Source organism: Myodes glareolus, chromosome 24 (assembly GCF_982192425.1).
Source record: "Myodes glareolus chromosome 24, mMyoGla1.1, whole genome shotgun sequence".
NCBI classification, from domain to species: Eukaryota; Metazoa; Chordata; class Mammalia; order Rodentia; family Cricetidae; genus Myodes; species Myodes glareolus.
The window spans coordinates 41,541,804-41,554,922 of record NC_142049.1 but is presented as its reverse complement, the minus strand read 5'-3'; the positions used below and the strand labels follow the sequence as shown (position 1 = coordinate 41,554,922).

At 45.0% G+C, this 13,119-nt stretch overlaps 1 protein-coding gene across 1 annotated transcript; it reads left to right on the top strand.

Annotated features, from left to right (window-relative positions):
* The first annotated feature begins 446 nt into the window (after positions 1-446).
* On the top strand, positions 447-6,747 carry LOC148118190 (disks large homolog 5-like). Its single transcript, XM_087901359.1, has 7 exons — positions 447-565; positions 1,590-1,775; positions 1,869-1,905; positions 3,234-3,383; positions 4,040-4,223; positions 5,413-5,528; positions 6,630-6,747. The coding sequence occupies exons 1-7, from the start codon at positions 460-462 to the stop codon at positions 6,745-6,747; spliced, it is 897 nt and encodes a 298-aa protein (XP_087757485.1). The 5' UTR covers positions 447-459.
* Positions 6,748-13,119: the final 6,372 nt, after the last annotated feature.

The following is a 13,119-nucleotide window of genomic DNA, read 5'->3' as shown; positions in this document are numbered from 1 at the left end:
TTAACGGTAACTTGCGGAAGGTAATATTTCCTTATTTAAGTTCATCTTAAAGTAATTTCTTGAGAATATTTAATTCCACATATTAATTAGTACAGGGTTTTGAGGAAGAAATGAGACATTTTTCAGCAATCTTTTGAAATATTAGCTCAGTTGTCAACATGGGAAAGGTCATGGATCTTCCAAAAAGCCAAGGGGACACTGGGTTTGGAAGAGGAGGTGATGAATGGCTTCTTCTTTCTTCCCAAGATGCTCATGGAAAGGTAAGCTGGGCTTCTGGTCAGTTCAGGAAATCTCATTAGCAGGGTGGCAAATGCTGTTCCCCATGACATCAGCGGTCTCATCTCTGGACATTCTACTGTATCCTGGAGATCTCTTGGAATCCCGTGATGTCACCTGTGTTGTAGCAACACCAACTGCCATTAGGACATTCCTCAGTCCCTAGAGGGTAGAGCATTAGTCATGTTCTCAAGACTGAGGCATCACCTATTTGGGAGACAGAATGGAAAAGGTCGAGAGACCAGAGAGAGGCAGAAGGAAGCTGCTGTTCACTTCTGGAAAAGGCCCAGTGAGTCATGGGGAGATTGCCAAAGGAGGTGCACTTGAGGTGGGCTATTGAGTAATGGTGCTGAGGAACTGGAGCCTCAGAGGAGAAAATGGACATCCCTGCTTATCACACTTTTGTGAAAGTCAAGGATTCCAGGACAGTAGTTTGTCTATCTCCTAAGCCAGAGGCTGAGAAGGTCAAGGCTGTTGTTCTGGGACCACCACTTATCTCTCACCTTTGCTGTGGTTTGGGGTGTAATGTTGTGACAGAAAGAGACAAGCAGGAGGCAGGGAGGGACTAATGTGTCTCCAACTTTGGGCACCTGTATCAGTTGCTTTATGTTTAGTGGCTAACTGACACTGTTCCCATGAGGACAAATGTGCTCCTAGCCAAGATCTTTCATCCTCAGGGTGTTCAGCAGTCTGCTCAGCAGAATTCCTCTGACCTCCTTTTCTTGAGAGCGACCCCTTAGGGTTATCAATGGGCAGCTGAGAATGGCATTTAGATCAGAGGGTGACCAAATTTCTAACAGAGTTATGGGACCACAGTAGGAAATGACTACTGAGTGTCAACTTCAAAGAACTGAGTTGTCAATTAGTGACTTAGTGAGTCTCTTGACCAAGTTCATACATGATCACCACAAAACATGTGGTTTTCCAATCCACAATCATGGGTCTAGAATGACCAGCAATAAGACCCGGGCTCCTCATTACATCTTAGTGCCTGTGCACTCTCTCATTTTTCTCCTGGCTTCTAAATCACAGTAGAGTTCAGGGGTCAGGACCATGCCTCATCCTGTGCTCCTATGAATATGCCTGAAGAGGTGGTCTCTGTAGTCAGCTGAGAAAAACCCTTGATCCTTACATAGCCACATCTCTACCATGATGGGAGAGTTGAGATCCAAACAGGGGGCATGTCACCATGGCCTAGTATATTTTGGTTTCACTAGGTTCCAGACATGATTTTCTGTTTGGGCTTCAGGGTGGTCTGTCCATCTCCTATGCCTTTTTGCTTTACAATTTCACTTGTTTTCTACTTACACAAGAAACCTCTACGGAGACAGCATCCAATCCAATGCTCCTAAGCAAGAAACAGATGAAGAGAGAAGAGGAGAGGCTGACCACAGAGCTGCAACTGATAAGCAAGGAAAGAAATGACCTGAAAGACCGACTGATGATCCTTACGGAAGGAACCGTGGACAATAGGTATCCATTAATTCAAACTTCATGGGGTTGTTGACAATGTCACCCTTGCCTTCTTCTTCTTTTGAAGGTCTTGTTTTCTAGGAGGCTGTTACAAACGTCATGACCTAAATTCCTCTCAGGGGACAGGGAGACCTTGATTGTCAGGGGCGATGAGATGTAACCTCTAACTTTTCTGCTCCCTACTAATGAAAACCAGGACCTCTGGTTTTAGTCAGACAGCTCAGGGATTGAGGCAAGTACTGTGTAGTTCCTAGCATGTGTTTGGAGAGGAAACAACTTGGAAAGGTGGCTTGCATGAGTTACAACTACGTGCTGTTAGTTTGTGGGGAGTCTCTACTTTCCTGTCATATGATTGTATGCTAGAAGCCCATTTTAGCAGTTGGAGGGGCCTGGTTTGACTTGAGAAACCTCAGTGTGTAACATGAGGGGGCAGGCTTGTTGGGGTTTACATCCCTCCAAGTACCCCAACAGCTGGCAAGCAACAAAGAAAATCACACACAAGACTCCATAAAGTTATAAACTGATTGGCCCATTAGGTCAGGCTTCTTGTTAACTCTTATAACTTATATTAACCCATTATTCTCATCTATGTTAGCCATAATGGCTCTGTACCTTTCTCAGCTGGGACAGTTACATGCTGCCTCTTCAGTGGTCTGCGCAGGAGTGGCAAGGGAGCTTCTGCTTCCAGAATACTCCCAGTCTCTTTGCTCCACCCCTACTTCCTGTCTGGCTTTCCTGCTTATACTGCCTGCCTGGCCAATCAGCGTTTTATTAAAATATGATTGACAGAATACAGATAATTCTCCCACACCACTCAGTGTATAACTGAAAGTGCTGGGGCTCATTACAGATTCTCTCTAGTTTTGCCCATTATGCTCTTAGACGATAGAGCTCTTTAGCATCCAATAGGTGATGGTCATTCTCTCTGTGTCTCTGTAGCTCCCATTATTCTCTCATGTACATATGTGTGCATATATTCTCCCACTGTCCAGAAGTTGCCAGTGCTGAGCCCTACGAGCCCCACTTAAAGTAGTACTGCTTGTGTCCCACATGCTCACCTTGGTGGCACCTAGGAATCCCTAGGGGAGTTTATATTACTACCCTGCTCTTAGGACCCAACCCAGAATGATGTGCTCTAACTGTTCATGGATTGTCAACCAGGACTCAGAATCAGTGTTTTGAAACAGGAGAGATGTCATTGCAATGTCTGGTGTACAGAGACATGTGACAGAGACTCCTGGTAGCATAGAGAACTAGACTGACGGTCTAGTCCTATTGAGTGAGCTCATAACATCATGGCACAATCCATCTCAGGAGGGGCTCAGCTTTTTGGGGGCCAGAATAACAAGTTTAAAAGCACCAGAAGGTCCTAATACATAGGAAACAGAATCTTGCACACACAGGGCTACTGTCGATCAGGATACAAGTTGAGTTCCGGTGATCATTGAAGCTATCTTCATGAGATCTTTTCTCCCATTTTCTAGTCCCTACAAGAACCAGAAGCCAAATTCTTTGTATGATCAGGCAAAGTTGGATGACAAACAGATCATGATGGAGCTAAACAATTTGGAGAATGAGAACACCGAGACCTTAGAGAATTTCAAGGCAGTGAACAAGGAGAAAGTCTTCTATCGGTAAGTGTTCACCTGGACAGGAATCAAAAAACTTGTGGAATGGACATCTCTGACTTCTTTTTTGTCTGGATGAAGATTCCACAACTCTGGTTCTAGACTTTTTACTTTTTAAGAAGCAGCTTTTAGACTTGTGTCTTTTGGTCTCAGTTTTTCTAAGTATGAAAGAGACTGGCAGTCCCTGCTACCATTTTCCTAGAGCCTCAGGAGCCAATAGACAGAAAAGGTATTTACACTCTCAGGGGAATGTCAGACAGACTTGATTTCTGGCTCTCAGACCCATTCTTTACACGTCTGGGAAATGAGGAACCTTTAGAAAGAATATGCTCACCTTAGGTCCGTTGTCCTCCCAAGGAGGGTATTTGCCCACTACATGCTGATGTTTCCCCATCATCATAGACAGTTAGGCCAGCCAGGGATCTACTCCTTCTATGGAAGGGACATGGATTCTTTTAGGTGTTGAGGTTTTCAACAGTAGTTTGATAATTTCTGGCATTACATGCTCTTTTATTTGGGTTCCGAAGTGTAGCTGTCATGATTCTATCAGACTCTTAGCTACCTATTCTAGGAAACATGAGGTCTTTTTGGGTGCTGGTCTCAGGACATTAGGGATAGTAGGAAGAGGCTGGCAGGGCTTATTATGCAGTTTATGTATCCAGGGATCTGCACAGCCGACTACTGATGGAAAGGACTCAGCTAAAGAAGAAGGTGGACGAGCTGAGGCAGGAGGAAAGGAAATTGCAGAATGATTGGACTGTGCTGAAGTACCTCCTGGAGGATTTGAAATTGATCCATAATGATCAAGAAGAAGAGATCAGCTATCTTAAAATCCAGCAACAAAAGGTAGGGGCAGGCAACAAGTCAGGCTAAGCTCTGGGACCATTGTCCATTTGACTGCCTCTCTACCCATCCAACCACCAGTGTTTAATCCATCAGCTTATTCTTCCATCCTCCGTTCCTGCCACCGACCTCATGCTATCCAGGCATTCCCTGCAGTGTCCATGCACAAGGACTCCTTGGAAGCTTGTGTCCTATGGAAAACTGAAATATGGGCAAACCTTAATTTCTGCTCAGCTCAAAGCTGAAATTCAGTGAAGGAGATGGGTCAATCATATATCAGACATGTGCATGTATTTATGACTGTTCTAGGCACAGAGCTAATAGTGAGGGAGTTTAGAATCTTGTGGTTACTTTTGCTTGGTGAGGGTCACGTTACATCACAGGTGGGAAGCAGTTTACAAGGTGGAGATCCTTGTGCCATTGCTTCTCATACTCACGGATGTGGGTGGCCTGTGGACTTCTCTTTTCTGCCTGCATTCCAATGTGTTCTCTTTCTTTTCTCTGAATTCTTCGTTCACAAGGAAAGAACCTTGAGTAGCAGCTTGTCAATCATGTTTTCAGGGAGTGGTGCTTGAATGTTCTTCCATCCAGATTATAATGCATGGTTGATTGGATGATCATCTCGGGGCTTTTGAGAAGGTGATGGTGGAACATGGGAGATTTGGGCCTATAGAGGAAGAATTTCTCTTACCAGCTCAATATAGTCTGTCTAAACAAATCATATTTCCCACAATAATATTAGTTCCCAAAAATTATGGCTGTGTTGTGAGCCTTTTCTAAAAAGATCTGGTATGGTTATTCTAAACCCAACTGTTCATCGACCATGATGTTTCTTTCTGCAACCCCCTTTGTCCATATTTCCCTTTTTTTAACACTCACTCCTTCTGGGTTTGAGTGCAGGTGTACGTTTGTGTGTTTTTGTGTGAGTGTGTGTGTGAGTGTGTGTGAGTGTGTGTGTGTGTGTGTGTAGTGTAAGGATGTAGGTGTTGTGATGCATCGAGCACGTGTTCATTTCCTTGTGCAGACCACTGTGTTTCTATCAGTTCTGACCACAAACAGGGGTTCTTCCTTCCCCATATGCTTTTGTTTAGCCTGCCTAGCTGACCTGCGAGTAATTGGGATCCTTTGTCTGTTCTTAGATTTGTTTAAATGTCTATAACCCTCAACAAAAACAAAATTTTCTCATGAACAGGAGCTCAAGAGACTGGAAGAAAGCTTTCAGTTCCTGCAGAAGCAGAGGGAAATGGTCACACAGGAAAAGCACTTGGTCAAAAAGCTGCAGCATCATTTTCAGGTCTCTCAGATGAGGTAGGAACCCAGACTGGGAAGATGAGGTAGAACCAAGGGGGGGGGGGTCCCAGGGACATGGGGTCAATATCAATTCTATTCATCTCTGAGATATCCAGCTAGAGCCAGGAAAAGAAGACCTCAGAGAGCAGAACTGGTTCAGTCAAAAAGAAATTCTGTTCAGAATATATTGGGTTTGATACTAAGCGCATATGTAGAATTTCGTGTCTATTCCTCCCTTCTGACCACTATGTTCTCAGAAGGCTTTCGCTGAACTAACAGAAAACTGGTTGCTTCAGCCTTCCCGGATATTGTGTTTAAAGCTGTGCATCACAGGGCCTTTTTATTAAGAAAAGTCCCATGTAGATCAGAGATTTCTGACTTTAATACTGCTCTCTGTAACATTTGCCCATTTCCTGTGAAAAGTGTTCTCTGAATAGGAACAATTAAGTTCTTCCCAGGATGAACCCAGACAGATGACTCAGCTGTAGGGAAGATCAGAACCCTCTCGGGTGTGTTCTGTAACCGACTCCCAAAGCCAGGATACAGTTTCCCAGTCTAGTCCCAAGGAAAGCACCAGTCTGTTTGGTCCCAGAGCCCTGACAGGGACAACGTTCTCAGGCCCATGTCTGAGGAAATGCTGCTCTAGCACGACAGGATCTGTCTGCATGTTGTTCATGGTCAAGGTTCCTTCTGGGCATGAGGACTGAACCAGCCTCACGTCCTTCTACAGAGACCTAAGCGGCAGGCAGTTTAAGGCTATCTATAAAATATTGAATGGCTCATGTACAACTAGTGTATTTCTCATGTGCTGTTGACTATAGTATCAATATACTATTGCTGTTTACAAAATAATATCCCTGAATTTTAGGAGAATACCCTATTCTTTCTAATAGAATGAACACCAACAGTGTTTATTTGAAATTATTATTTGTGTTTAATAATGAGCACTGTTTTAGGCCCATCTACTCTGGGATCTTATTCCTTGTGAGTACCAAAAATTGCATCAATCAAAAGATTAAATTCATTGTCCAGCAGAGCTAAAGTGAATTGTGGGAGCATCTTCATAGGTATCATGGCAGGTCCCCATCAGCCTGTGTTGTAACTGCTTTCCTCTTCCAGGTCCAAAACTCCGCAGACTCATCTGGAACAGGCCACATTCCAGGACAAGAACCACCTGCAGAAGGATCTCCAGCATGAGCCACATGCTGAGCCCCTTCCCCAGAATACTGAATTCTAAGGATGCATATTCTTCTTCAATTTTGGTTACCCATGTGGAATACACTCTGATTTTCCTAGCCAGTGACCCAAAATGGCTGTGGGCCTTGGTTCCTTTTTTTTTCTTTTTTGTTTATCATACCATTTGAGAGACATTTGAGGAAGCCATAGTAAGCCACAAACAATTGAACACATGTTCTTCACTTTAGAATCAAGGCCTACAGACAAAAAGATTGCCCTTGTAGCTGTGAACTCATCAGTGAGGGAAATTCCAGCTGACCTCCTGGTGATCACACCCAATCTGATCTGTGTGTCCGCTGACTCAGGTCTGGAGAAGAGAAGAACGCTTCAAAAATATACTTGAGATACAGACATCCTGAGACAATAATTACTCAAAAGCCTACGTTTACCAGCAAGTGGACTTCACCTTGGGGAAAACATGACATATAAGCTCCTAGTTTGAATGGATCCAGGAATCTTGAAAAAGCCATTCCAAATCCTGACCACCTCGCTAGCATGTCTCCGAGGCAAGCACTTTCCTGTACTAGGTGTAGTAGGTGCTATCAGTATGTAGTGATAAATGATAATCAGCTTTATTTTTGCTTGATTTTTGTTTAGATTTTTGTTTCTGGTTCATTTAGTTTTGGTTTTGCTCTTTTGGTGTTATTTATTCTTTTTATTAGTACCATAATTTTCATAGTTTATCCATTGTTTATGTTCACTATTGTTTAAAACCTTCTTTTGAGAAAAATTTATTATTTATTAATAAAAAGTCAATTTCTTACTTTTCACACTTAATTCCAGCTTCTTTAATCAAGTGTGGTGTCACACTGCTATAAGCCCAAAATTTCCAGGTACAGGTAGAAGCCATGGGTCAATGTCCAGTGGATGTCAACCCCTTGCCCATTGGCAGTTGTGCCACAGCTGCCTTAGTGCAGCTCCTGATGGCAGCACTGATGGTGATGGAGATCAGGTTGCATCCTGTGAGCATGGTGCCTGTTCTCCTGGTGACCCCAATAGCTTCGCCCTTCAGTACTGTATGCCAGGAAAAATAAAGGAAGCAGTAACAGGTACTGAGATCCTGAATGGAGACTTGTCTGGCATCTGCCCCCCGAGTCCTGGGGCAGGGATCCCTGGAGAGCTGAGGTTTTGGACATCTCTTTTCTCTTCCCTCTGGATCACTTGGGGAAACATTCACAATGCAATGAAAAATGGCAGGCTGGAATATGTCCCCATGGTTCCCTAGTGACTCCCTGGGGACACCAAGCACAGTCAGCAGTGATGCAACCTCTGAGTTCACCTCAGAGAATTTGTGACAGAAACAACACTGAGGCCCCATGGAAAGCCTTGACCAGTCTGGCCCCCACGTCATGCTCTTAAGCCAACCCTCCATAGGACACCTGTCCTGCTATTCTGTGGTTGCTGAGGAGCAGAAGCTTCTGTGTCTTGGACACACCCACTGGTGCAGGAGGTGTTGAGTCTCAGAGCAGTGAAGCCTGAGGTCCCTAGGGAAAATAACTCCATGTGTCATGTGTCAGAGGGCCTGAGGTTACCTGAGGGGAGGTCTCTGTCTTTGGGTAGAGGAGGGGACATCTTTGGTTTGGTTTTGGGTTTCAGACAGGTTCTCATGTTATTCTACACTGGCCTTGAAGTTACTATTTCTGGGGTTCTCTACCTGGGCTCACACCTAACCCCAATAAAAACACAGATATTTACACTATAATTCATTACAGTAGTAAATTTTCAGTTGTGAAGTAACAACGAAGTTATTTCAGGGCCAGGGCAGCACAGCTTGAGGAAGAATATCAAAGGTCACATCACTGGGAAGACTGAAAACCACTGAACTGTGTGGTGGAGGCTCCTGCCTCTACCTCCTGAGTGCTGGGACTTTACCTGGTACATGCAGTGTGGGGGATCTAACCCAGCATTTGTGTATAATAGGAAAGTGCCCTACCAACTGAGACATGGTCCTCACCGCTTCACAGACATTTCTGGGGCAGGCCAGTGTCTTCAGGCAGGGGGATAGTCTAGGAGGCACCCCTTTGACACCTGGGGCCCCCAGACTTTCACAGCTAATGAAAACAACAGAAACACTGCAGCACTCAGGCACTGCCAAGACTGTTCTGGATGCTGAAGAAGCTCCTGGTGGGTGGTGGAAATTTCAAGAGTAGAGCTGAAGCTGTAGTCATGGCTGTGGAAGAAACTTCCAGAAAGAAGCTGCAGCCTTTTAGGAGCCACCACCAACCTGGAGCCTCATAGGAGGGAGTTGAAGAGGTTAATTATCCTGATCTGTGTCCTACCTAAAACTCACCACCATTTCCAGTGGCCTAAACCAACTTTGAATCTGTGCATAAGAGAACCTGTTGTACAGCCTATAGGAGCTCATCCCATGGGAGTATAGGAGAGGCAGAAAAGCACAGAGGTGTTGTAGGGAAAACTGAAACTCTAGCCCAAGCTGCCTAGTACCCACTGCCATGGCTCCTTGCAGCCTTTCTGCTTCCTTTAGTGCAGTGCACCTGTGTACATGTTCACATACACATGAATGTTGGGAGTCAACTGATCTTCCCCTGACACCACAGAAATACACACAGAGATACACACATTGTTAAAAAATAACAACAATAGATACATATTTTAAACCCAGGTGCATGCCTTTAATCCCCACGCCTGTAAATGGAGACAGGAGAATCCTGGGGTTCAAGGCAGGCAGTCTGGCCAAATTGGTGTGGTATAGTTTCAGTAAAACACCCTGAGTCACTTCGTGAAACACCCATTGTGGATCTCTGGCCTCTACACACACACACACACGTGCACGCACACACTCAGAATCAGCCAGAGAACAGGGACCATCAAATAAGGGGGCCGAAAGGAAGAGTCTCATGAAGAACCATGTGATGGAGGAAACAGGTTCATCAGACACGATGAGGTGAGGCTATGACTCGGCATTGATTCTCTTAATTATCATGACTCTGCTTGAAGCAAGTCCTAGCACCCTCCCCTGCTTGCTCGCTCTCTCTCTCTCTCTCTCTCTCTCTCTCTCTCTCTCTCTCTCTCTCTCGTTTTGTTTTTGTTTTGCTTTTTGAGATTTAAACTGTAAAGTTCTGAAACAAGCTGAAAGAGGAAGGAAGACTGGATGGCAGGGAAATTTAATGTGGTCAGGGAGAGAAGGAGGGATAGTCAGGCAATGCCCTTCAATGACATTTGACCTTGAACTTTCTGAAGAAGCAATAAATTTGACTAGTATGTAAGTTGAGCTGGGCACAGAGACTGTTTTTGCACATAAAAAAAACCAATACAACAAAACAAAAACCCCATGATTTCAAAAGCCTGGAAGAGATGTCCTGGTGGAGTCACCAGTGGTTCCCATCCTGGGGGGTGTGTGACTATGGCTAGGAGATGGTGTAGTGGGAGGTAGGTGGGGAGGTGGGAAAGCAACAGTCGATTTCCATGGTGATAGGCTTTATTCTTGGGCCAGAGAGAAGGCCTCCAGTCCACAAAGAAATTTGTCAATGATGAAGAGTCAGCCACAGAAGTTGCAAAATGTGGTCAAAATGCAGAAAAATCTCATCTTCCACACGCTTCACATAGAAAAAGGTTCCTATATCCCCTGCCCCCCAGCCTATATTCCATCATAGAACAGACTGAATGATACATGTATGATTTATTTAGGGTTTATTCCCAGCATGCTCTGAACACACTGCGTGAGGGTGGAGACTCTGTCCATGACACCCTCAATAGCCACGCGGTAATATCTTGCAATAACTGAAAAGCCGAAAGGTGGGAGTTTCTCTGCTGTGACCACATTTACACACACTGACTGTTCACCATTGTGGGTCCCTTGGCTTGATTATTATTTGGAAATGAGAGCCCTTCCAGCTGGGTCAAGGATGAAGACTGTTGTCATGGCAATACTGTGCTGCTGTGTATCCTACTTCAGTCTGGGGAACCACATAAGATGACCATGTCACGATCAACAGGGCACCTGACAACATGAGGCTTCTTCTATTCTAACGACAGGTGGGCTACTTAGCATTATGGCAGTGACATTTCAAGACAAACTCCTGAGCCATCACTTCCCACTACCTGTCTCTGCTGTCTTATTTTAAAGACAGATGATACAGTGTGGACTCATGGTGACAGATGGGCACTAATAGAAGCATCATTTTGTCATGTGTGCATGTTTGTACAAAAGCATACAGGTGCTAGGGTATGTGCATGTGTATGTATATCAAGGTCAGAGGAAAACGTGGAGTGTTGTTCCTCAGGACCTGTCTGCTGTGCTTATTGAAATATGGTGTCTCACTCATCAGGCTGACTGGCCAGTGAGTCCTGGAATGCCACCCCTCTCTGTCTCCATGGTGTTGAGCTTACAACCATGTGTCACCGTGACTGTCCTTTCCATGGGTCTGGCCATTAAACTTAGGTTTAAGTTCATATGGCAAGTGCTTTACTGACTAAGCTGTCTTTCCAGCCTCCAGAGACATTCTTTCTTGTTGGGATTCTTTTGTTTTTATTCTTGTTTAGATCTGCAGATTTCTCCACGGCAGGAATTGGGTGTTAAGTGTCCCTGCAGTGGGCACTTCCAAGCTGCTTCATCTGTCACCCTGTGCGGATCTTCAGTGGGCTTTGCATCAGGTAAAGACTGGGGAAAGGATCACTTTTGCCAAATGCTTAAGGGAACGCTTTCAAGCTGGCCAGAGGATATCTGCATCTGTTCCGAGAAAGAGGGGGGAGGAGGAGAAAGAGAAGGAGAAAGAGAAGGAGAAAGAGGAGGAGGAGAAGGAAAGAAGAAGAACTAGATGGAGAACATTCCTTCTTAGTAAAGCACAAAACTCATTTTCTTCTGGGTCACATAGGACAAATGGATGTGGTTTGCTTAAAGCCACACTGCACAGCAGCACTTGTGTGATCAGAGGAGAGGAGGAGCCAAAAGCCCATACAGAGCAGGGCCTCTGACCAGTGACATCCTCACTATGCTTCCTCCACCACACCCAGGTGGTACCTTTGAATGGCACAAACCCTAGGTGTATGGCATTTATAGGCTAGGATTGGAAGCTGGGACCTCAGGATCCTTGAATCTTGTGCTACTGCTGCAACACAGAACACAAAAGTGACCTGGCAATACTGAGTCCTCACCCAGGCCCAGCCTCCTTGGCTATGTGTTTAAGATCTCCCCCTGCCAAACAGTTTTCTTAGATCTCCTGTTTCTCACTCTTCCCTCCCAAGCATGGAGCACTACATGACCTCTCATGAAGACACAACCCTTCAATACTGTGTCCCTTCCTTCTGCCCACCTCTCCCTATTCCTGACCCGGATGCTCTTGCTCCTCCACCCTGAGTTCTTTCCATCAATTCATCCACACTCTTGGTAGTAGGGACTCAGGTCTGTAGGGTCAACATATGGGAAAAGGGTGAATTTGGAGCCAAACGTCACAGCAGAAATCTCAGTCTGAGAAGACAGACATACAGACAGACACATATGCCCAAAAGTGAGATCAGAATCTAGTTGTCCCATTCACTGCTTAGAAGATAGTTACTTCATCTCTTCTAACAAAGCATGCTAACAGCTCTCCTGTGGGACTGTGAGAGACTGAAGGGATATCAAGTATAAATTAACCCCATGCCTCTGTGATGCCCACTGTCTGAGACGAAGCTTAATGCTTAGAGAGGCTCTCTGCCTTTGCATGTGGCACCAGTTTTTGCAAAAGGATGAGCTTTAGGATATGGCAGGTGACAGGAACGTGCCCACAACTGTCTCTCTGATTGGTACAGAAAATACTGGTGTGCAGAATGAGTGGTCTCAGAGAAGATCTTGCCGAAGCAGTGTGTACCCTGTATCTGGGTCAGGTGGGAATTGTGACAACATCTGTTATGTCCTCCAAATATCGATAGCCACCCTTGCCTCTGTTCCAGCTCGGTGATGCCCTTTTCTCATTCCACAGGTTCTGTTCATGATGACTTTCGATCTCACTGAACTGTCATGATCTCGTTAGGCCAGTCTCAGTGTTAGTGCATGTTCATAAAAAAGTTTAAATGGTTTCTAAGTGCAAGAAAATTGTCACTTAATGGCTTGTTTTAAAACATGTGCTTAGGGTAAGTGCAGTAGTATAGTAAGAACAGTGCAATGACAGAGAACTGGAGGGTTCCCAACCTCATCTAGAGATTCGGATCTAGGGATTCTTTGCCCCCAGGCTGCAAGAGGCAAGAATGAGAGACTCGCCTATTTGGTTATTTGTTGATGCCATGCATGGGCCTGAAGGGGACCTTGTATACCTGTCCTGATGAGGCATGGATATCCAAAGAGAGGGCCCTCAAACCCACCCCTTTTAGCAATACAACCAGCTTTGTAGGGGAGTGCAGAGTGATCTCTGGAAGCCCATGGGATGAGAGTCAC